At 36.8% G+C, this 26,136-nt stretch overlaps 1 protein-coding gene across 9 annotated transcripts in view; it reads left to right on the top strand.

The window, feature by feature from the left end:
• Zpr1 (zinc finger protein Zpr1) overlaps window positions 1-26,136 on the top strand; it is a 188,947-nt gene that overhangs the window by 150,493 nt on the left and 12,318 nt on the right. For 6 of the 9 annotated variants that reach the window (XM_083118802.1, XM_083118794.1, XM_083118801.1 and 3 more), the window contains exons 2-3: window positions 20,149-20,289; window positions 23,929-24,181. In XM_083118802.1, the coding sequence (XP_082974928.1) occupies window positions 20,149-20,289; window positions 23,929-24,181 (394 nt within the window). Of the gene's footprint in view, window positions 1-8,431; window positions 8,488-8,593; window positions 8,693-19,539; window positions 19,558-20,148; window positions 20,290-23,928; window positions 24,182-26,136 lie in introns of those variants that run through there. The other 3 variants (XM_083118795.1, XM_083118797.1, XM_083118800.1) reach the window with 3 other exon arrangements.

Below are 26,136 nucleotides of genomic sequence, written 5' to 3'. Positions count from 1 at the left end.
GTCGCTTTGCTGTGAAATCCTCGTATCGTTTGTCGCGTGTCGCTTTGGTGTAAAATCTCCTTGAGGAAACGGTGCAGTCAGAGCTTTTGTCCCTACGGTTCGAAAGACTGCATTGATTGCCGACTGCTCGCTTTCAAGCGACATTTGTGGTTTATCTCCTCGGTATGAAATATCTCTCAGGATACTATTTATATTCTAATAACATAAAAAATAAACTCTAATACACAGTCCAAGACCTGACGTCCGGAATCACATTGCTATGTATCTTCTTGTGTTACGCATGCTATTTATTAATTTTATTTCACTCGCCGATTACTCACGAGTTGGGGTGATAACGAAACGGCCGTTTCCGTGCTCACGTATTGAGAGTCTGGACTAAGCAACCTGGGGCGTGTTCGTTTACCATGTAATGCGGTAATGCTCTATTATATCCCGTTAGTACACCAGAAAGAGTTTAATGAAATGACAATAGAGTCATAATAGGAGTAAATCGTAAAAAGAACACCCATGCAAAGGTCAGGATTCGAACCCGGGACCCCCTGGCTTCGTACTGCTGTACTAACAACCCTGCCACGGGAGTCGGATGGTCCCAACCCAATGTAAAATCATATAAATAATTCTTATTTGACTGTAAATTTCGTTTCACATGGAAACATTACTTAGATATGCCGCCGAGCAAGATTCTCGCTCAATATCGATACAGCTGGAATGGAGCGTAGGAAAGTTAAAAGAGAGTAGCCAAGAATCTTTCCAGAAGTGCAATATCCAGTGGCGTATGTAAAGGGGGAGAGATGATGAGAAAATAAAAATTTTCAAATGAAAGCGGTAAAGAACTTGGGAAAACCCTAAGTGATAAATGCACCCTCCCCCCTCAAAATGATCCTGATTACCATTTTTGTATTTTATAGCAGCCCTCCGTGGCAGAGTGGATAGCACAGAGCGAGCGCGAGGCCAGTGGTTAGAATCCAGGGATGGATGTTCTTTGTGAGTGTCCCTTCATCAATTTAATCACATCATCTCTCATTCCCACCGTCGCAATTAGCACAAAGTGCCAGAAAAGCAACGCAAAATAATAATAATAATAAAAAAACAATCATGTTTTGATATCTCGTTCGGTTGTATGATCAGTACTTGAGAACATGTTGCTTGGATCTCCTGAGAAACTTGTGGATTGCTAGTGTTTCCGACCAAACTTATTTGTATAAGCCACTAAAATACCACTTTTTCTCATTGCCCATAAAATTGCTATTTCTAAATCCATCAAGTGTTGTCATTACCTCTATTGGTCGAAAACCACAGATTAACTTGGAGCCAATATAAAAATTGCTACTTATATCTCTGATAATCTATTCTCCGCTGAAATTGACATTCTTGAAAAGTAATAATTCCGCCTTGAGCTATTAATTAATTTTTAGATTTCCTATATGGAATGAACTTGCAATCAAAAGTACTAGAAACATCTCAACGCATGAGGCTTTATAAATCGGTGTAAATTTGAGTTGCTTGGGTCTTTGAAACTCTCTGTAGCATGTATATAGTTTCCTATGCTTGAAAAGATTGACACTTCGCAATTCAGATATTACACTCCATGTTTATGCAGAGTAGAATCGTGATCTTCAGTATCAGAAAGAAAATGCTGCCATAAGGAATATCACACTTTACCTAATAGTAACTTTCTTCTCGAAATAAGTTCAGAATTGAGAATTTCCGTGAAGTTCTTCAAACTAATAGATACATTTTCTAAATGTTGTTGATGATACCAGCACAATCTCCAGTCTGCATTCCAATAAACAACTCTGTAATAGAAATAACAACAAACCTCAAATAATTGTTGCATGTTGTCTGGCAAACAAAAATCACCTAACTGCAATGTTGATTTTATAATATAAATAATAGGAAATAATGGGCATATTGTTCAACTAGAAAAAAACTAAAAATTGTAATGTTATGTTACAACATTGCCTGCTTATCTCTAGGAAACCAGTGTCATGACCTTTTACTATAAAACTGAAAGTTCAAATTTTTAACGTATGGAAGGTATATATATATGTATCCGATCAGAAGTTCAGGACAAACACATTCCTGAAGCAGGGAACGTTAATTTCCTAACAGGTAGGCATTTGTAAAATAATTGCCAATCTACGTACATTAGTGAAACAAAAATTTGATCTGATGAAAGCTCCCTTCCATGGTTCCAGATTCACTAGCTGTAGGACTTTTGATTAAATTACCTGCTCACAGTTGTGCTAATCGGGACTTGAATATTCTTCCAATGTAAGAAGTAAGTAGATTTATGCATATCTCCAGGTGTAGATCCACTGGGAGGGCTGTAGGGGCGATTGTCAGTCCCAATTGCCAGGTTTTTTGATATATTACTATGCCAAATTATTTTTAAGACTTAGTGCTTTGTCCTTTACTAAAAAAAAACATAACAGGCTCGAGACAATTCTTTAAACTTTAATCTAATTCCACTTTACCCTCATGATAGGGTAATTGTCACTGGACCTACAGTTTAAATTTGCATGTGTGTGTGTGTGTGTAGAAAGAGAAATCCAAATTGACATTATACATTTAAAAGAATTAACGGTCATCATCGGGTGAGAGACTTCAGAGAGCAGTGTGTTGGGGGTGTAAATATCATGCTCTCTGCACGAATTACACCGCACAAAATAGCAACCTGGTTGGGCTGGGTGGGAAATGAAGGGGGAAAGGGGTTCGGGTCTTCTGCCTTTGGGGTGAACATGTAATGAAATGAGGATTGAATGGATTTTCCTTGGGACTTATACCATATGAAAATCGAGCGAAATTAACGAACGGTAACTTAACACCTATGATATAATATGTAATGTGCTCTGAGAGAAAGGCTATTATAGTGTTATCTCATGCCATACAACGACCTGAGGGGTTGGGGGTTGAGTGGGCCCTCTTGGCAAGTGGGAATGGACATGTAAATGTAAATACACAAATCTTTGTATTTAGGTGTTCATTTATTATTACATTGCATGTAGGTGTTCATTTATTATGACCGCCTGGTGCGATCTGGGAGAGAGGCGGGGAAGTTGGAGGGTCAAGACTCAACTGAACCTTTGGCCTACACCAGGACAACTCTTTCCAAAGTCTTCTCTCCTTACTAAAAACCGCTATGATATTCCAAAATTTGGTAAAAAAATAAATATACTTGGAATTCCTTGTAGAGCATTCACATGAATCTTCATGTGGTTTGCTTTCACTGTTTTCTAGATATTCTTAATAAATAGTTTCAAAACTACGTAAGTCTTTTAAACTATTGATAATATCTAAACAACAGTAAAAGCAACCACACGAAGATGCACGTCAATGCTCCAGAAGGAATTCTAAGCATATTCATTCCTTTCAGGTTTTGGAATATCATAGCGGTTTTTCGAAAGTGGCTCTGTGATGTTGACCACAGGTTCAGCTCAGCCTTGGGGACGGGTATAATACTAGCATTATAAGCATAAACGGGTGGGCGGAGGGTAGGGAGTGGTGGAAAAGTTGGGTACCTGCTGTCGGAGGCGATAAGGTTGTTAAGTTCTCTATGGACTATGGATCTTGCTTAGTATGTATTTTAAAAGTGTTACGTTCTGTATAGAACATGGTAACTTTTTACAGTGTTAACTTTCATATTAAACGTAGTATTTTTTTAAAAATGCTTTCACCATTAAAATGAATTATAATATGTAATATGCTCTTAGATAAAGGGTATTTTAGTGTTATCTCATGCCATACAACGACCTGAGGGGTTGGGGTTTGGGTGGGCCCTCTTGGCAAGTGGGAATGGACATGTAAATACACAAATCTTTGTATTTAGGTGTTCATTTATTATTATATTGTATTTAGTTGTTCATTTATTATGACCGCCTGGTGCGATCTGGGAGGGTGGCGGGGAAGTTGGAGGGTCAAGACTCAACTGAACCTTTGGCTTACACCAGGGCAACTCTTTCCAAAAACTGCTATGATATTCCAAAATTTGGAAAAAAAAATATATACTTGGAATTCCTTGTAGAGCATTCACGTGAATCTTCATGTGGTTTGCTTTCACTGTTTTCTAGATATTCTTAATAAATAGTTTCAAAACTATATAAGTCCTTTAAAGTATTGATAATATCTAAACAACAGTAAAAGCAACCACACGAAGATGCATGTGAATGCTCCAGAAGGAATTCTAAGCATATTCATTCCTTTCAGGTTTTGGAATATCATAGCGGTTTTTCGAAAGTGGCTCGGTGACGTTGACCATAGGTTCAGCTCAGCCTTGGGGACGGGTATAATACTAGTATTATAAGCATAAACGGGTGGGCGGAGGGTAGGGAGTGGTGGAAGAGTTGGGTACCTGCTGTCGGAGGCGATCAGGTTGTTAAGTTCTCTATGGACTATGGATCTTGCTTAGTATGTATTTTAAAAGTGTTACGTTCTGTATAGAACATGGTAACTTTTTACAGTGTTAACTTTCATATTAAACGTAGTATTTTTTTAAAAATGCTTTCACCATTAAAATGAATTATAATATGTAATATGCTCTTAGATAAAGGGTATTATAGTGTTATCTCATGCCATACAACGACCTGAGGGGTTGGGGTTGGGGTTTGGGTGGGCCCTCTTGGCAAGTGGGAATGGACATGTAAATACACAAATCTTTGTATTTAGGTGTTCATTTATTATTATATTGTATTTAGTTGTTCATTTATTATGACGGCCTGGTGCGATCTGGGAGGGTGGCGGGGAAGTTGGAGGGTCAAGACTCAACTGAACCTTTGGCCTACACCAGGGCAACTCTTTCCAAAGTCTTCTCTCCTTACAAAAACTGCTATGATATTCAAAACTATATAAGTCCTTTAAATTTTCAAAGAGGAACAAAAAATCTAAAAAATGGCTTTTTACCAATTACAGCTAACTTATTTCACTTGAAGTTACTGTCTTGAGTTTACAGGTTTGTAGTGACATATTGTACAACTAGCAAAAAAAAATTACATGATGTAGCAGCCAAGAGGCAGATATTGGCCAATCCCAGTGCAGGTTCACCACCTCATGTTCCCAATATTTCCGTATATCAATGCACACAGAACTTGGATGAATACGAATTTAACGTCATGGAAAATGCTAAAACAGCGTTCACAATAAAAATCAAACGAAGAGATACCCAGGTGGCATCTCATAAAACTAGTATTGCTACCACTATAATTCACTGTCACACACACATGCTGATGCAGAAAATTGTGTGCGAGAGAAAAAGAGAAACATTGAAAACTGAGTGAATAGTCTTTGACAAAGTATAAGCTGACCACATTGTTATATTCATATGAACAGTCTATTCACAAGAAGCTCCTTTGTTACAATGCACACGTGTAGGCTCTATTTCTACAGACATGATATCTGAGGTTCCTTGAAAATTTCAACATCGCCACTGTATATGATACCCATATTGTGGAAAACTGCATACGCGATAACAATGTCTCGAACTGTTTCCAAGTCTTCTGGACAAACGTGGAAAACGTCGCTTCCATATCCCAAAGGTACTCTCCACAACATTCCTCTGCTGAGCATGGGCATAGTTGTACCTCTTTCAGGAGCAGCTGGTGGGTCTTGGAATGGACTGTAGAGGTATGGTCGAGCTGAGCTGAATATCCCTTGCCATGAAGAATTGCATCTTGTCCTTTGGAATATCAATTATCATAAATACTTCCTGCCCATCTAGCCACGAAGTCAAGAACTCACTTTTGGGACCTGCACTACCTGAAAAAATAACAACAAAATATCCTTAAGACTGATCTCACAATTTAAAATAAGAACATGGAAAGTTGTAAAGAAAATTCATTCCACATAAATTAATGCCTAACCACAAATTAACCCAATACACATACCTGATTATTAAAATGTCCATATCTTGTGCATTTTGAAATGCAGAAAATACTCATTTCTGAAGTTAATAACATGAAAATAACTGTGTTTGTAAAAGTTTTTCCGTATTATTCAAATCTAAACAATTGCTACATACCTGCCTAAACTACTTGCATAAGTTACTTGCATAAGTGCACATGAGCAGGATGGTAAAATTATTCTCATCAAAAAACCTGTTCAGTATTTGCTTATAGGCACATGTAGAATATGATTTATGTAAATGCACGTGTGTACTATGAGAATATCGAAATTACAAAAGCAGAGTTTGGACCTAAATTAATTTATGTCAAATAAAAATTATCTGAAGGGATACAGCCTCTTCTGTGTACACCTTTGGAATGGAAAATAGAAGAGAAATATTCATGATTTCACAATTATGCTTGTTCAAATATGTTCATGTTAAATCATATATTTTTGTGTAATCATATATACTGTAGTAATAAAATAAAATCAGCGACTACCTTCATTCACCAGGTGATGAACCAAGCTTTGGGGCTATTTTCACCAGGTCTCGTGATTTGTCACTGTGGAAATTTATTTTTAAGACACAAATATTTTCTTGTATTCTATCTTTTGCACTGCATGTTAGGGAGGGCAGTTAGGTATTCCATTTGTGTGTCTAAAAATAATCAGAAACTTCTATAGTGCACAGGTTAGGTAGTTTGATTAACTGTTATTGTCTTGTTTATTTTCCCAAGTTAGTGTGAGTAATTTGACATACATACATTGAAAATGTGTGAAAGATATATCTGGTCTCACCACATTGTGCCAGTAGTTGCCCAAAATAGAAATACTAGGTACCCTTAACAATCTGTACTCCCTCAAAAAAGTAAATGCCTTGCATGGTTTATGTTAAATGTTGAGGTTTTTCACTATTTTTAGCTCGCACAGATGTGTCATTGTGAAATAAAGTACGTCTGTTACCTTACTGTGAAACAGCCTGAGGGCTTCGTGCAAGTGAATATAGCACCCAGCACGACATTCCACAACAGGAGCTAAAATTTTTCGTCGTTAAGTTAGGAGTGTTAGGTTTGGAGTTGACGTGTTCTTTCGCTCTTTTTGTGTGCACATAAACTGTTTTTTACTAATAAAAGGCGGCGAAAGTAACCGTAGATGGAAGGTTTTAACTTACGCCGGTCATACTTTGGAATCAAATACATCCGTTATTTGTGTTTTCCGCGAGTTGGAACCAATTTAATATTACGTAAAACATCGAAATCTGTCCATTAAAAAGAAAACAAAACAATTCTCGAGGGAGTACATTGGGTTAACGGCACCGAAATCCTATTGTATTCCATTATTTTGCTACACAACTGAATAACAAATCGATGCACTACTTCAGAATCAAATAATGTTCATGCAGAAGCAATATTATCATAATACAGGATTACACTTTTCTTTATGAATCAATAAACCGAAGAAAGAGACGCAGTACAACCAATTAACAAGGTTTATGTTTCCTCAAATTAAGATAATTACGTAGAGAGTAGTTCAATTTACATACCTGATGCAAAACTGAGGCATAAAAACTGGACAAAACAGCTGTTGCAATGAGAAAATCTTCAAAATATCCATCCTCTTCATCATAGTTTCTTACTGCAACGTCCATTTTTATTTTCTCAAGAGAACATTCTGTATCTCAAGAGACCTGTTTCGTTCTCTTGGCGAATACAGGATCTTAAGAGACCGAATATCGCTCTTACGCTGCCAAGAAGTGTCTATGAAACAGCGAATCTTAAGATGGATCTTGAGAGAGAACTATGAAACGCCAAAAGTGTCTCTTGGCACAGACTGTTCTTATCCAAGATGGTGAAGTAAACCGTCTCTTGGCTAGTATCTTGAGATACGTTTATGAAACAGCATGGCGTCTTAAGAGAGATCTCAAGACGCTTTCCTTTCTTGAGAAACGACTATGAATACGGGCCTTAGTCACAAACTTAAATTGATCCTTGCACTTGCACCATTCGTTCCATTGTTCCACGAGTTTCATTTTCAGTCGTGGTATCGATGTTCCTTTTGCAAGCAAATTTAACTTGTTGTATAATTAGAATATTAAGAATAGATTGATGATATAATTTATGATAAGATGTAGGGGTGTGCGGGACAGAATTTTTTGAGTCGGAACGGGATCGAAACAGGAATTTTTTTTTAAAATCCTGACATTCGGGACGGGAAGAATTCGCAATTTCCCGAGAAAGTCGGGAACTTTCCGGGACGGGAAATGTTCGAAATTTCCCGAAGTTCTGGAAATCTCGAATTCTACAGATAATTTTCACCTTAAGTGATTGTTTTTGCATTTCTGGTACAAAAACTAACAATTTCCGATAAGTTCCAGACATTTATAATAGAGAAAACGTCGATAATTAACGACTTTTTAATGACCATTCGGTATTTCCCGACTGCTCGGGATCCGCAAGGAGCAGTGTAAAAAATGAGTGTTCGCCTGTTCTGTGAAATCACTGCTGACAAGCAAATTGTCACAGAAGAAGATGAAAACAAAAGAAAATATATTATTAGATCTTAAATACCAATTAGAATTATATTTCACAAATGAGAAATTTTCTCTTCAACGTATGTTAAGCCTTCATTCCATATAAAAGCTACAAAGACAGTCAAATAAGTATTATTAATTTATGTTTTTTTATTGCTAGTGGTCGTGGGTAATTTGTTGCAGTCAAACGCATGGTAGAAGTTGTCCAATGAAATTACCGTTCTGGGTGTAGTTGCAAAACGTTATAGTTAATGTGAAAACATTAATTTATATTTAATTGAATTGGTTAGTACAGTTCATGTGAATTATATCATTTATTGGCTGAAAATATCAAATGATATCACGAGGTGAAATAGAACTAGTTGACGGACAAAGTACTTTACACTCACGTAGGCTTTCGGAGGACCTATAGTTTAAAGTTGGTTCCAAACTACTGATTTTTTTTTTACTGACCCTGGGATTCCTTGATAATAAGGCAACATCAGGGAGGCTCGTGAAAGATTTTTTACATGATGGAAGTGTTATATACTATAAAATTAGAAAATAATAATGATGGCAGCAGTTGTATAATAATATTCCTTTGTAATTCCGAAATTAGAAGGATGCAAAATGTACAATTTCGACAAATGTTTTCGGTAAATTTCTCGTATGGGACAAACAGCTAAAATTTGCTAGTTCATTTAATTTGAATATTCGTACTTACGTATTCTGCATTGAGAAACATTGCTGAAGGTGGCATTTCGCTTATTTCACGGAAATAAGCTCTATTTGCGACATATTGAGTAAGTTTTCTTAGTTTCTTTTTGCCTTCGGTAACACGCTAAATGGCGATCACAGTTTCACTACTGAACTCAGCATGCAGTGTTTCCACCCCACTGCACCCAAAAATACCTACGTGGCCCACAAACCATTGACGCATAGCCCCACAAACCATTCATACATAGCTCCACGAACCATTTTCGGTAAGGTTAGGTTAGGTAGGGTCACTATAGGTTACAATAGTTAAAAATTGGTTTCGAAAAAAATATGCGTAGCCCCACACACCATTCTCGCGTAGCCCCACGAACCATTGACGCATAGCCCCACGAACCATTGACGCATAGCCCCACGAACCATTTGTGGAAACGTATCTTCTTCAGTTACAAAAACACGTGTTTGGAAACACTGACCAGGATTACGTCATCACACACAGGCTACATCCACCTGGAAGTAAATGGATGCAAGAACTTCCGTGCATCGGTCACACATTTATATCGAAAAATAGATGATTTACCGTCAAAATCGATGAACGATGCGAGAAAACACTTCCCCGAACTTCCAGAAGTATAAAGAAACTGCATTCGGTAAGTAATTTCTCCTGTAAATTTGATGAAATCCGTTTGTCCCTTACGAGAAATTTACCATGTTTTCAGCATTTCGTTAATTTTAAATTGCAATATTTCGGCAATCATTGCACTTATACTAGTGATTCAGAGACTGTTTGATAGGTCTTGAAGAGCAGTCACATGATATTACAAGCCTATCGGGGGAGAAAGGGAGGGGTAAGACTAGTTTACGTCCTTTTTCTAAGGAATACGTGTCGTATATCGTTGGAAAGCTTATTTTATAAGGAATTCAACAACGTAAATCCCAAAGCGAGGAAAAATTTCCTGGAGGAGTAAATCGAGAAAAACCGATGTTGTCCGGATATGAGTAATTGAACGTACTGAGGAATTTTTTCGATGATTAAGCACATATTTAGGGGTGAAATGAGTGCTAATCGAACCTAACCTTGTAGGCATACCTCATCCCCGTGAATGGTTAGTGGGGCTATCATGAACAGAAAGTGTAAAAAGAAAAATGGGTAAATGTTTACTATCCTTCGGACACCTATAACTTCTGAGTTTCGTCAATTTTTGACATTTGTACTTACCTATCTGCTTCGCGGATCATTTTTTAACATGTATTCACGTTTTTTTTTATCAATTTTTTTTTTTAAAAAAGTGTTTTTGTAACTGAAGAACGTACGTTTCCGCAAATTTTGTGGGGCTATGTGTCAATGGTTCGTGGGGCTATGCGAGAATTGTGTGTGGGGCTATGCAAGAATGGTGTGTGGGGCTACGCATATTTTTTTCGAAACCAATTTTTAACTATTGGAACCTATTGTGACCCTACCTAACCTAACCTTACCGGAAATGGTTCGTGGGGCTATGCGTCAATGGTTGAATTTCCGCTATGAAACATTCCCACATCACACAAAACACCTTCCAGATGTTAGACAATACTACAGGAACTTATTACGGTAAGCAGTTTCTTCTGTAGAAATGAAGAAATCTGTCCGAAGGATAGTAAACTAGTACCAAAAAAGGTACTCACCCGAAGAGATGCCGGCTGCTGCACCGCGAGCTCAAAGAGGCAATCACAATGCAGATAAGGACGTAAAGTAGAGTCTAGCCAGAGGGGTTGAAGATGGAGTGATCAATTTTCGGTACTAGTTAGATAGAGCGAAAACACATTTAACTCTTTTATTTTCAAATTAATTTCATTTGTACTTACCTCATATGCATAGCAGAACATTTTTCAACTTCAGATTACTTTTTTTTTCAATGAAAAAAGTGTTATTTTTAACATTATAAGTATTTATTGGTCGTTGCTAATTGGTGGCCAAATCTTGACTCACGTTGTCTATCATCAGCTGATATGCAGTGTCGTCAGCTGATATGCAGTGTTACCAAACTTATGAACCTATAAATGCCGCACAAACTATTCACAAAAGGTTTTTAATCAAAAATTGATCCACAAACCAGTCACGGAAGGTTAGGTTAGGCAAACAGAAAATTGAATTGAAAAAAAAGAACGGGCACACGTCATCTTGTAAAACTACCGCGTGGTTGCTATAACTTGACAAGTTTAAAAACAAGATGCTGCAATCCATTGTTTGCGCACCTCACATCACATTTCTCCACTCCTTTGTCTGCGGAGACTTTGGTTCACAGTGTTGCAACCTGGAGGGAGCGGAATCGTCTGAGAATTTTCAACAAAATTTGAATGTGAAAGGCATAAATAGTATACCCTCACCTACGCTACCTATTGATTACGCTAAATTCTAAATACATTTTGATATTTTCCCTTTAAACCTTAAATGAATTGTTATATTAATGATATTTCTTACCAGCATAAGAAATGTATGAAATAAAATGATAGAAAAATGAAAAATATATAAACGATAGAACTGAGCTCACCTTCTAAATGTTTTCCAGTTCTCCTTCAGTTTCACTCTCCCACTCATCCGAGTCTGTCTCTACCGATGAATCTGTGTCCGTGTCTGAATCGGCTTCACCAAGTCTAATTATCAGTTCATCTACACGCTCGTCCATAAGTCCATCTCTTTCAAAGTAAGAATCTTGCAGCCAAGAGTAAAGAGCATGAACATTTCAATGCTTTAGAACACAGGCAAGTGTGTTATCAGATTGCCTTCTCGTAGTGATTGTTGTACGATAAACAAACGAACCACCACCCCACTCGGTTTAAAAAAAAAAAATCAGACCACTGCTCGATGTGGCAATTAGAAAATGAAGTCATTCACCCTGTAGTTTCTCTTCGTTATAAACCTTAACGCACGTGCATAATACCACAGTTTACGATCGGCGCATCGCACACATTTTCAAAGGCCGGATTAAATAAAATGAACCACTGATATAATAGGAGCCAGCATGCACCATCACGCTGAATAGTGAAAATCGTTTGTCACATTTGTTTTAGCTCAATTTTGCTGAGTTGGAACCACTGGTACTCTCAACACCAGACCAGTGAGTAGAAGAGTGGTGGGGAGGATGACGTAATAGGAAGTGCTCCGCAGCGACTGCGCATATCGGGACTTAACTTGTCAGGCTATACACTAACACTTCTTAACTGAAAAATGATTGTTTTTAGGATAAAATTGATCCACAAACCATTCACGGAAGATTAGGTTAGGCAAACATAGAAAATTAAATTTAAAAAGCAAAACACTCACGCGTCATCTTGTAAAACTACGCGTGGTGCTACACTGACAGGGGGTTGAACGCACGGAACGTTTGATTCACGTAGTCGACGGTAATGGTGGCACGTGCTATGGTGCAACGGAGATACGTGAATGTCGAAAATTACATTATTTACCGGCCAGATAAGTTGCACGAATGTAAAAAAACACTATTCCCAGCTTCCAAAAGTCCACAGGAACTCAATTCCGTAAGTACTTTCCTGTCTTTTCTCCTGTAAATTGGAAGAAATGTGTTTTCGCTATATCTAACTGTTACCCAATTTTCTAGTAAAAAAAACATAGTAACTTATGACCAGGTGGTGAGCTATTTTCACAAGATTTTAAAATGCGCATGATCTTCACCCTGGCCTACCCTGCTATACCGGTCTGTATTTTTTCGTTGTTGGTATGTGAAGCTTTGTCAGTGTGCATTTATTTTCATACAGGAGACGAGTACTTGTTTTTCTGCATGCATGGAGTTGAAAAAATACTTCAGGGTGTTCTGATAATGATTGATGCTGCTAATATGTCACATGACATAAGTATGGAAGGGTATTACATTCCTAAATGCTTTCATTGTTAGGTTAGGTAAGTTTAGGGCTATTAGCATTAAAATTACTTCAGCTTAATTGAAGATGACAAGAGTGTTCCCTGATTTGTTTGAAATTTTGTATACTTTCTACATGAGGCCTCCTGAACACGAATCTGACATTACAATTTCCCGGTCACGTCTGTAACTTGAAAATTTGACGTAACGTTAGGTTAGGTTTGGCAAACATACTTCAAATAACAGTAAGCTTACCTTCAAAGTTTGTAGTGTGTACAATCCAACGGTGAATACAGTCTTGCCACACCCTACAAAACTTTTATAGCACTTCCATGAGTACTTATCAATGTGTGAACTGTCTTTGCACAAACTAAGAACATGTCCTCGGGGATACATGTAATCACCTTCTTTCGGTAGGACACCAAACTTAATTAGTTTCTTTATCAGCTGAAGTCCATTTTCCTCCACACTCCAGCAATGCAGTTGCACAACATTTACAATCTTCACACTCTGCTGTCCCGCCATTCTCAACCGGCCCTTCCTCTTCAAGTGACAAACACACTGTGTGGCAACACTGTAGACAACCCAACTCAGTGGCTACATTCCACAAAACATGGCTTCCTCACTTCTTTCCGGAGAAATATCGCCATTATGAAAAGCAATATATTACACCTTACACACACAATATCCAAATTTCAAACAGTGACTGGGACATCAGAACCTCTGATACTTCATCCGGAAAACTTATTTGGTTAGTACATTCTCTAGTAAATAAATCGGAGAACACTCCCGTCACCTTCAATTGCTCCATTACTTCTGTAAATACTTCCCAACACTTAATCATATAATTTCTGGTCTTCAGCACTTTCTGCTATTCTCACTACCTGGTAACAGTAGTAGTCACACCTATTTTTAATTTTAAAATAGCTTCTTAGCAGTAAGTTCAACAATACTGCCAATGAATAGGGCTATAATAAAATAAGATAAAAGACAATGTTATGATTGAAGTAATTACTTGTGAATATAGCCCTACATGGCCCCTGTGGTGGAGTGGTTAGCACATCACACTACAGTGTCAGAGGTACCGGGTTTGAATCCCAGCCTGGGTATGGATGTTGGTGAGTGTCCATTCATCATATCACTCATCCTCATCTTCGCAAATTAACCAAAAGTGGCACAAAAAGCGAAGTAAAGTAAATCAATAATAATAACAATCTAACACAGATGAGAATTAAACTGGTCTTTCCATGTCAAATTACACACACCTTGTCACCCACCGACACTGATTTCAACGACATTTTATATACTTGTAGCTTTGATCTATGTAAGAAACCATATCATTTTTTTCTTCTCTGGGCCTTATATACTTGTACAGCTACTTGTCAGAGTTTTCAGGATTTGCTTCTATATGTTTCTCCTGACTCCCGTTACAGGAGTGTAGTACACTAAGAAGATAATAATATTTCAGCATGCAACATTCACAGGTCAATGTTCTGCAAGCCAATCAAAGTGTGCAGATTCAAATAAAAAATGACCAAAGACTTATGTGTGTTTCCCATTGTTGTAAAAAATGATTTTTCATAAACAAAACTAGTTTCTTACTGCATAAAACATCAAATTGCATAAATTAATATTTTAGCCAAAGGCGACCTTTTGAACTTGTCTGTATTTATGTTTCACTAATCCTCTAAATATGTTCTGACATATAATGAAAAGAAAGTTGTGAAATTTTGATGGCTGATGTATAAAATTTATGCTAATTTATGAGACACGCTAATGGAGACCTTAATTAAAAACACTACTGCACATTACCAAGACCTTTCTTAATTTATTATAACTATCAACAGAGAGTGCCAATGATTATATTTGTGACTATTTCAGAAAAGTAACTGCATGAATTTTTGTGCTACAACATAGGTATATTTAGTAGATTTACATATGTTTGTATTAGAGTTGGAAGTGGTCCAAAAGAAAGTGGCTTCTTTGGAAAGAAAACAGATTTTTTTCCGCTGCTTTTTGGGTTGGGTTTTTGTTTATCTCCCTACTGTAAAATAGACACTCATTTCTAAATATACAATACAATTGGCAATATGAAATTTGTAGCTAGACAGTGTTGTAAAAAAAAACTGGCTTTTTTTAATGATCGGTTCTTTCAGTGTTATCTTCATATTTTGGTAGGCTATGTAGTATAAACATATTCACAGAACTAGAATAGTTTTGTATGTGTTTTTAATATAACCTAAAAGTATGATATGATTTTCAACGTTTGAATTTGTTATACGAATAGGCTACATAGGCTACATGAAGCAAAAAAAGAAAAAAAATACTGCTCTACCTTTTGAAAATCTAGTATCAAATCTCATTACATTAAATTTTGTGTTTAGTAAAATATATTCATATTCTGGCTTTCCAGTACATCATGTATAATTTGGTTAAATGCGCACTAAACCTGGTCACGGGGCAACTCGTGATGTATTTTGGCTACTTGTTGCGCTGGTTCTCAACCTTTGTGAGACCACAGACCAGTAAATTTATTTGTTACAAGTTGATGCCCTGATCCCAACAATTTCACTCATAAATACATTTCTGATCTTTAGAGTTTATATGGAAATGAAGATGCACCCTCAATTAATATTAATATATCAACTATGGCACAATCATACTTCAATTATGTATAAACTTGCTGTCAAATATGAAATTAGATTTAGATTAGTCATCAACCCTTGGGTGCAACAGACCTTTAGCAGCCCGGCGGTTGAAAAACACTGGCACTGAAGCAGAAACAAATAAGACTGGCCACAAATGTAAAAAAAATCTATTTATGAAATCTGGACTGGACCTACAGTTTGAAATGAGATCCGAAGCACTCTGCCTCCACTGAGGAACCTCAGACCCCTTCTTATCACAAGGCAACAGCATTACTTTATTCTACTCCAGAGGACCATTCATTATTATGAAAGGAACCTTCTATAAAAGAGCCTTTTTCCAACAACAGTACTTGCAATTTGTTCTCTGTGATTTACAAACTATATTAAGTCTTAAGTCTCGGATGAAGTAGCAAACAATCTTGTTAAGTATAAAGAACACTCAGACTAAAGCAACAGAATGAAGTGACAAGTGACTTGGACCCCTTCAGTCTGTAAGCAAGCATCCCACACGCATGCGCAAACAAGACTTGTGACGTGATGCATGCCACTGAAGGAGCCTTCAGACTGAAGTCACAGATGACAAGTGACACAGTCTCTTGCAGTATAAAGCAAAAAAAATCATTGTGCATGCAAGAACAACAGACCAAAGCAGCACGATGCATGCTATTGAGAAAACAGTATAATCAGAGCAAAATGCAAATGACATGTTTAGCTCATTGTCGCACTTTGGTTCAAAAGGTCTGTTGCTTTGGTCTGAAAGTTCCCTGAGAAAATGGTACAGGCCAAGTGACAAGTGACACTTGCAGCTTATGTTGCTTCGGTTCGATAGGTTACATTTACTTCTAAGTGTTGGTTTCCAAGAGCAACATATCGCTTCCGTCTCAAAGCTCCATTAAACAGGATATATACACAGATTCACGTAATACGTATACGTCTGCATATGTGTTGTCAACAGTAAAGATTTTTTAATTGTCCCGCAACATCAAATATTTTCATATTAACATTTGTTTCATATTTTATGACATCAACATTTTAATTGAGATACAAACATGTAAAAGCTTTTTTAAAGTCCATTTCATAGTCAGTTATGCTCATCAGGACTACACGTTTAGTTTTAACCCTAGCTTACCTGTGCCGTACAAGCAACTTACTGTATATACCGGGGAGAGGCTCACAGGTCCACACCTTTTTTTTTTATCATCACTAAAATTCAAGAAACCATTTTATTATTGAAACACTGCTTCCTTTGCTGATTATATATGTGCTGTTATTTATTAATTATAATAATTACAAAAATTACTATCATTAATAAAAAATAATAACCAATTATTGCATGAGTGTCTCACATATATTTTATCATTCACTAAAACTCACAAAATCCATAGTATTTTTTTATTAATTCTTTTTGTTTGTAGAAGTGCAGTTGTTTATTAAATGCAATAATTTCAGATATTACCATCATTACCAACCAATTGCACACTGTCACTGACATGAGTGTCTCGAATGAGATGCATTCAAAGATGGCGTCTGATATCCCCACCAAGTACATTTTGTCTCCTTGTTACATTACATTTATGTTATGAACAGAAGTAATACGGAAATATTGGGAACATCCTAGGGAACAATGTAATTTATTTTCAAAGAGGAAAAATCTAAAAAATAGAGGTGGTGAACCTGCACTGGGATTGGCCAATATCTGCCTCTTGGCTGCTTCATCATGTAATTTTTTTTGCTAGTTGTACAATATGTCACTACAAACCTGTAAACTCAAGACAGTAACTTCAAGTGAAATAAGTTAGCTGTAATTGGTAAAAAGCCAAAATTTCCATTCCCCCCCCCCCAAAAGCCAGCTTTTTATCTAAGAAAAAAAAAACAGCTTGCAACTCTAGTTTGTATACAGGGTGATCCACTAGTTTGGAACCACCCATTTAAAGGCCAGACATACAAATAAACCCAATGTCGCAAGACATGATGTTGGGAAGGGGTAAAAACATCCAGACCATGCTACCAAGATGGCTGCCATCTTGGAATCAACATCATTTTCTTAAATGAAAAGGTGGTCATGTAACATATCAAAATAGGTTAGACTTTGACAGGAAACATGGTGGTGAGCTCAGTTTCATCATAACTTCAATCATTCTCACGCAGTTGGTCATTTTGTGTTGTGGACCAATAGTTTGCAACCACCCCTTTAAAAGACAGAATGACCCCAACCCCCAGTGTAGTGGATTTCGTGGAATTTTTACCTGTCAAAAACAACTACCTACAGAATAGTTGAACATAGTAATGTAGAACATTTGGCCAGCTGTCTTTATTACGACTTCAAGACTCTGACTGAATGTAATTCAACAAAAAGTCTGTGTCAGTGATTTCTAGTACATTGGCTAGCATTGAAAGTTTTTCGAATATAATTAATGCTAATAGTAAAATATGGCATACCCACAGTAAATGTGCAGAGAAGTGGTGTTAATAAACACCCAGACCGGTACGACAACAACACATGTTAAATCTCTCATGCATTTTTCAGTTGCCATTAATTTCTATTGCCAGAACTTGAGAACACAGAAAAGCAATGGAAAATAAAGGTGTGATCATGATGTTCCCATTAATTCCAAAGGATTATAATGCATCTGTTGTGCGTAAACTCCCATGCTTTCAGGTGGAAGTTCATATTCTGCCGCTAGTCTTTTCAGTGGTCATGCATCAGAAGACGTGAAGCCTGCTCAAGCGCAAAAAGAACCACAGTATATGGGGTTGGATTCTCATGCGTGTTTTCCATTGGCTGTTCTGTTCCTCTTCCCCAGTAACAACCACCCCTTAATGTAAGCAACCCACCCTCAGTATTTCCTACCCCTCATGTTGGGGTCAATGTCTGCTCTTGGGTGGCTCGCCATTCCATGTATCCCGCTCTGTTCAGTGGAAGACTACAAATCTCAAAGATTTATTAATTGATTGAATTATGGGTTCCTCTGAACTTTACGCCATTTTGCACCCTTCAATGTATACAGGGAAATATCCCCTTATCTAAGATTACTTACCTAAAACTTAAAATAAAGGGTGTAAAAAGCCCTTTGGAAACATTAAAAGTGCAAGGCTGTAAATGGGCCTGCACAAAACAAACGCAACACATTAAAAAGTAAGAATGAACTAAAAGCTCTTTCACAGACAGTGGAAGAGTCCAGTTCTTCACAAAAATGCTAAAAATATTCAATAAAACTTGGTTGTCATCTCCCAACCGGGGTGACAAACTGTTGGGAAGATTAAAAGTCTGCTTGAGGAAAACAAATTTGGCACATTCAACAAGAATATGCCTAATACTTAAAATAACATTACAAACACGACACATTGGAGGGTCCAGCCCTTGCAGCAAGTGACCATGGGTTAGACGGCTGTGTCAAATACGTTGCATTCTCTTGCTAATTTGTAAAGTATTTTTAGCAGAATTAAAGAACTTTCTCCTTTTCTTATGTCTTACTGTTTCTGCAGGTAACAGCAGTTACATATATGGCAGTTGCCTCTGGTGAGCCCTATAAAAGACAAACAATCCAATGTCTCAAAACAAGATATGGGTGAAGGGTAAAATCACTCAGGCCATGCTAAATAAATACATTGCAATAAAAGCAAATGTAAGAAATGAACTGTTGAAGGATATTTGTCGCAACTTAAATGAGAAACTCAAAATAATGTTTCAGAGTATAGTGTTTGAGTAATGTTTCAGAGTCTTTGTCCCATAGCCATTCACTAAATTTCAATGGCATAGTGGTAGCATCATTGCCTTATAAACAAGAGGTCTTAGATTACATCCCTGATGGTGACATATACTGGTTCTGATCCTGCTTTAAACTGTAGACCCAGTCTTGATTAGCCTACCTGAGCATAAAGTAGACTTAAAACAAAAAAAACTTTGCCCCCCCTCTAAAAAGAAAACAACAACATACAATTAGAACATTGAAGGGTAACTTTTTGTTCTATTTGATCTGGAACAGGTTTATCAGTAAAATTGGTGCTAATTTTATTTGATCGTTTAGTAAAGTGTATGTCCATATTATCCTAATTACTATCAGAACTAGTTTTTAGTTTGCATCACAAAATTTACTACTTGAATACTGTAAAACTTGAAGAAATTCAAAATATTCATCTGAATATTGAAGAGTAATGTGGACATGACTTTACATGACATGAGGTAATGTAAAAAATACCTAGGTACATTCTTTTTAAAAGGCAAAAAGTATTGTAAGCAATTGGTTATATGCCTAGTATTTAAGTGAGTGAATGGAACATTCAGTGCCTTTCAAAATTAAGTAAGTTGCTTAATATTAAATGCTTCTAGATTGTTGAGGTAATTTTTGTTATCCACGTAGTCACATTCTTAATTGCACTAAATGAAACTATTTTTTTTTCAGTAACTAAGTTTCTTATTGCTCAAAGTTTTGACACAATATAATGTTCCTTTTTCAAGATTTATATGAAGAATGTATATAAATAAGTTTTGCTTAGTTTTCTTTATGAACAATAAGTATGAAGTAATAATACTCCTTATTTGTAGAAAGTCACCATCCATATGACAGAAACCAGTGAAAACAAAATGGGAGAAAGCGAGAAACCAGTATTTAGAGATTTAACAGCAGATGATCCTGAGCTGGAAGCAACAGAAATTGAGAGTCTGTGTATGAATTGTGGAGAAAATGTGAGTTTCTGTCTGCAGGAATCATATTTGTTATGAGTAAACTTCTTCCAACTTCTTCTGAATGTATGGTATATAGGATCAGCAGCATATTAATGACCTCTCACTAAATGAAGTGAAAGTTTATTGCTAGTTTAGACATTGTCTTTTGGGGTGATTACTCACTTTTAGATGTCAAAGTGGATATTTGCATCACATACTCTAGGTAAAAAAAAATATGTAGGTGTGCTTTTTGATCAGAAACTTAATGACAAAAAACACATAAAATTCCTAAGATTAATTGTATATTCAATTGCTTTACAAATCATCTTATTTACTTATATCTCAAGTTTTACGTCTATTTAATATGATTATTTGTGATGTTAATTTAAGAAAAGAGAATACTAACTATACAAAAAGTACAGAATTCTTCTGTTTTGCACTTAATTTGAAAAGAAATAATATGAATAAAATATATTGTCCAGCAAAGGCATAAGATAGTGTCTTTCCATATTTCTTTCTATTTTAACAGAGTTATTGTTTACTTTTATATGTAGCATGAAATAAGTGAGTGTAAACAATAGCATGTGACTTGTGAACGTCCTCATTGCGTGATTCTCAACTCAGCTCATCCGTAGAGCAGATGGAACAGTTGCCATTGAAATCAAAGTTCTCTCCAAGGCCATATGTCTTTGTTTACATCAACTTTGCAGTTGCTATGGACAGAGTATAGGTATATGTGTTGAATTTGTTATTTTATTTATAACACCATTAAGCCTTGTTTCCATGATTATGAAAAACTAAATATGCTGACCAAGGCAGTAATTTATTTTATTAAAAACATAAACTAAACGTAACGTTTCAACCTTCTAGCAAGGTCTTCTTCAGACTCTGTATCAAGTACAAAAGTAACAAGATACAAAAACAGGGTATTATATATACACAAACATTACTCCCTCCAGACTATTTAGAAAGTTGTTTGGAACTTTCTAGCAGGTGACTTTCACTTGCCAACTTTACTTTCACCTAAAAGGCTAAACACAATTACTTCCATATAGAATGTGGTTGGACTTTTAATCTCACGCTCTTTTCCCTTCATTTTTCTTCCTTCTCCTCTCCTCTTTCTCTCGTCCTTTCCACTCTTTCTAACATCTTCTTCCATTCTTTGTTTGAAACAGGATGACATAGAGTGGAATGAGGCTAAGCAGATAGGAAGGGAGAAGAGAATGCTAGTGAGAAAATGGAAGGAAGCCAAGGAAATAGATAAGAAAGGTGAAGAAGACACAATGAACTGGAATGGGAGACTGAAGTTAAACAAAGAATGGAAGAAGATGTTAGAAAGAGTGGAAAGGACGAGAGAAAGAGGAGAGGAGAAGGAAGAAAAATGAAGGGAAAAGAGCGTGAGATTAAAAGTCCAACCACATTCTATATGGAAGTAATTGTGTTTAGCCTTTTAGGTGAAAGTAAAGTTGACAAGTGAAAGTCACCTGCTAGAAAGTTCCAAACAACTTTCTAAATAGTCTGGAGGGAGTAATGTTTGTGTATATATAATACCCTGTTTTTGTATCTTGTTACTTTTGTACTTGATACAGAGTCTGAAGAAGACCTTGCTAGAAGGTTGAAACGTTACATTTAGTTTGTTTTTAATAAAATAAATTACTGCCTTGGTCAGCATATTTAGTTATTTTATTTGTATTATTATTATCAATGTCTATTCTTTCTCTATATGTACCGTGCGTCCATTTCGATCTGCAGCCGAGAGATCGGGAGAAACGTGGCGGGCGGCGCTGACGGAGGTGCCGACATTTGCGGCCTGTAATGCCCGCATATTTTTATGGACATATGCAGACATTTATATAAATATTGCAAAACTAGCACTAACCTGTGTTATAAGAGTTGTTCAAAGTGATGTCCACCTACATTCACACATTCCTGGCATCGTTTGATGAAATTTTGATTCACACGCAAAAGTTCTTCTTCCGTAATTCTTCCTAGTTCTGCCCTTATATTGTTTTTTAGTTCGTCGATGCTATGAGGGTTATTTCGGTAGACTCTATTTTTCAAGGTTCCCCACAAATAATAGTCACATACGGTAAGATCTGGCGCACGTGAAGGCCATAAACCTCTTGAAATTATTCTGTCATCAAACACCTCCCTTATGGCGTCCAAAGAAGCAGCAGCGGTATGGGCTGTGGCCGAATCTTGTTGAAAATACCCATATTGTCTCTCATTATCTGATAACAACTGAAACAACGGCGCGAGTATTTGTGTGCGGTACCTCTCTGAATTTATTGTGTCTTCAAAAAATATAGGCCCTATTATTCTTTTGGCACTTACAGCACACCACACACCAATTTTTGCATCATGTAACGGAACTTCGTGTATTATTCGGGGATTTTCAGTGCTCCAGTATCTATTGTTCTGTGAACAAACATGACCACGCAAGTGAAACCATGCCTCATCCGAAAAAATTATTAACTGTGGATCAACAATACCATCTACAATATTCTGCAAAACCCAATTACAGAAATTTACTCTACTTACGTTGTCAGGGGGCCGTAATTCTTGCACTATAGAAACTCTGTACGGTTTTAATTTTAGTAGCTTAGTGGCTGTATGTGCTGATGATTTTGACATGCCCATCTCCTGTGAAACACGGCGTAGAGGTTTGTTTGGAGAACGTTCTAACGCTGCACCAATTTCATCGAGTTTTGCTTCGGTTAGAATCCGTCGTTTTTGCTTAGGTGTTTTAAAATTTAACGATCCAGTTTCTCGTAATTTAAGGACAAGATGTCTAACCGTATCTCTATGTGGAGGTGAAACGCCTGGGAATTTCTGTACAAATTGCCTACACACGTCTCGACACGAGTCTGTTTTCACGTAAGTGTCATACATAAAAATTCTTTGTTCTAATGTGAACCTTGCGGCTGGCATTCCAATCGTCTGACTGACACAACACACATACACACTGCAATAACACAAACAAGTAACGGCAAGTAACCAAGAATAAAACACTTACGCACAGTACGAAATTAACACGCTCTTGGTTTACATCTGCCTGCCATTATATTCACAGCTCTGTAGTCGCGAAGGAACAAAAAACTTGAGCTAGGAGATTTCGGAGTGGAAGGAAGCTCACGAACACCATTAGCTTTTAACGGTTCGTCTGCAGCGTAATCTTGATACAGTGTTGCACATTCGAAACCTCCAAACGATCCCCATCGACACAAAACTCTTTCAAGGATATGAACTTAAGCAGGGCGTTACTGGTCAAAACTATGATTAAAATGTTTTACAGAGTATTATCTGTGGCTCTTAATATAATTTCTAAAGCGTATTTATTTGTGTATATAAGGGTGGAACTTGGAAGAATTACAGAAGAACTTTTGCGTGTTATAACACAGGTTAGTGCTCGTTTTGCAAGATGTCCACAAAAATAAGCGGGCATTACAGGTCTCAAATGTCGGCATCTCCGTCAGCGCCGCCCGCCACGTTTCTCCCGATCTCTCGGCTGCAGATCGAAATGGACGCACTGTATTAGTATGATTTTACTGTATATGTTAGATATAAAGTGTCTTCCTGATATCACTTTTTGGCAATATTTTTTAAAAAAAATTGAAATTGATGAGTGATTTTAAAGTAATTAAGTCATCATCTTTGTAGGGAATAACACGGCTGTTGCTCACAAAGATTCCATACTATAAAGAAATTATCCTTATGTCATTTGAGTGTGAGCATTGCAATTTTCAAAATAATGAGATTCAACCCGGAGGAAAAATTCAGGAGAAGGGTATTCGGATTACATTACAAGTGAAGGAGATGCAAGATCTCAATCGCCAGGTTGTTAAGTCGGACTATGCCTCTGTGAAGATTCCTGAAATTAACTTTGAGGTTCCTGCTCAGTCTCAGAAGGGAGGTACGGTATGTTTTATTTCTTCCTTTTCTAGTTTTTATTAAAGTTGCTGTCTCTTGTGAACTTCAATTCTGATTCAATGATTGTAGGTATACATACATCTGTGCAGATAACCTGTATAGTAACATTCACAGCAGAATTTGCTCTTTTGGCACCTATGCAGAAAATGTAAATGTGGTTACCAGCTACCAATTTTTTTAAAAAAGAAACAATTACTCTGTTACCATGTGCAGTACAGACCTGAATTTTGTTGTAAAAATGCAGATGTATTGGTGTCACCTGATACTAACCAGTGTTGTCAGTATCGGAAAGAATTAGGTGTAATTTTATCTTGATACAGCAACCTGTACAACATTTTCAAAGTCTGAATGTCTTGCGGAGTCTAAATATCCTAGAAATCATGCAATGATACATGACTTTTTCCAACATACTTGAAAATGTCCCAATTATATTTAAACTTTATCATCGTCTTAAGAGTAACCAGCCAGTAATATAATATTATGATTTTGGAGCAATTTGTTGTCATAATTCTAGTTTGAAAATTCTATATTTAGGGTAAGGGGTGATCCTTCCACGTAGTACACCCTGGACTGCATTTGCAGACTAACGAGGTTCTGGCCTCTGAACCTACGATCAGTATAATCTTCGTAGGACTGTGTATGCGTTGTCCTGTGTTTTGTCCTTGTTTGGGCCGAGTGCCACTTTACAGTCTCAGCTTTTAACCTAAGTCAGAATATTTTAGTAGAGAGACATTACAGTTATGCTATTTTTGTTGTGGTAAGGGCTGGACCCCGTATAATGTGACAGGTGCAAAATACCTACATGCTGATGCACCCAAAATTTTATATTCAAATTCAAAAATTTGTGAATTTCTAACTCGAAGCTACAGTCTGCTTCAGAGGCCTGTAGAGCCTGTGCATAACAGTAGAGAAGGGGAGGAAGTGAGTAGAGAGCAGTGCCCAAGTAATTTCTTAAACATTCACAAAACCACAGCTTGCAAATTATTAAATAAAAATAGAAGTTTAACTTACGTTTAGTTTAAAAGGTTCCCTTTAAAAACCTACATTTTGAATCAATGAAGAAGATTGATCCTTTAATTGTTTTAACCATTTACATGATTGTTTTCACCCTTTTAATGTGACCTTATTGGATAACCCTGAAGAAGGACCCTGCGAGGGAGTCGAAAGAAACCTTTTAAACTACACGCAAGTTAAACTTGTATTTTTATTTAATAAAGAGCAATGCATGCTGCTGCAAATGGCTAGTAGGTGCAGTCATGTTGCCCCCTCATGGAATGCCATTCCCTCTTGGAGGTTCATTGGTTGAGCCCTCTCGAGTCACTACTTACGCAGAAGATCTGTTTTCGACCGATTGGTCCACAGGCTTCTGTAACAGAGTACAGAAGGTATTGTACTTTCAACACTTCTCAAGCAACAACTATACAATTTTTATTCCCTACTTCACACTCCTGACAGCATATCAAGGTACAGTGGTGGAAAGAAAAATACTTCACCCATAAGGCTACTGGTATTAAAACCTCGTGAGTTAAGTATTCCTTTCCACCACTGTATATCATCATACTCTGGACCCACTTGGTGTAAAACATGCTTCGATCACTGGTTGGTTGCGACTAGAGCTAAGCCAATATCACTTTGAATCAATGGTAATGCCAATGCTGATATTCTGATTTTCACCAATACCAATGCTTGAACATTGTAAATATCAAATTTTGCAAAATTTCCAGGATAATTAGACTCCTCAAAATTGTTGCACAGACTACAAGAGAAATAATCCCATGAATACTCAAACTGGAAGAGTATCAGCTGTTATCTGTATTTGTATTTATTTGTATTTGTATTTTTGTTATTGTACATCACTTTCTGCCACTTTTGGCTTATCGCAATGATGAGAATGAGTGATTATGAAGTTGATGAAGGGACACTTGTAAATAATACCCA

This window comes from Lepisma saccharinum, chromosome 3, assembly GCF_977018435.1.
Source record: "Lepisma saccharinum chromosome 3, izLepSacc3.1, whole genome shotgun sequence".
NCBI classification, from domain to species: domain Eukaryota; kingdom Metazoa; phylum Arthropoda; class Insecta; order Zygentoma; family Lepismatidae; genus Lepisma; species Lepisma saccharinum.
This window is presented reverse-complemented; position numbering and strand designations above follow the sequence as displayed.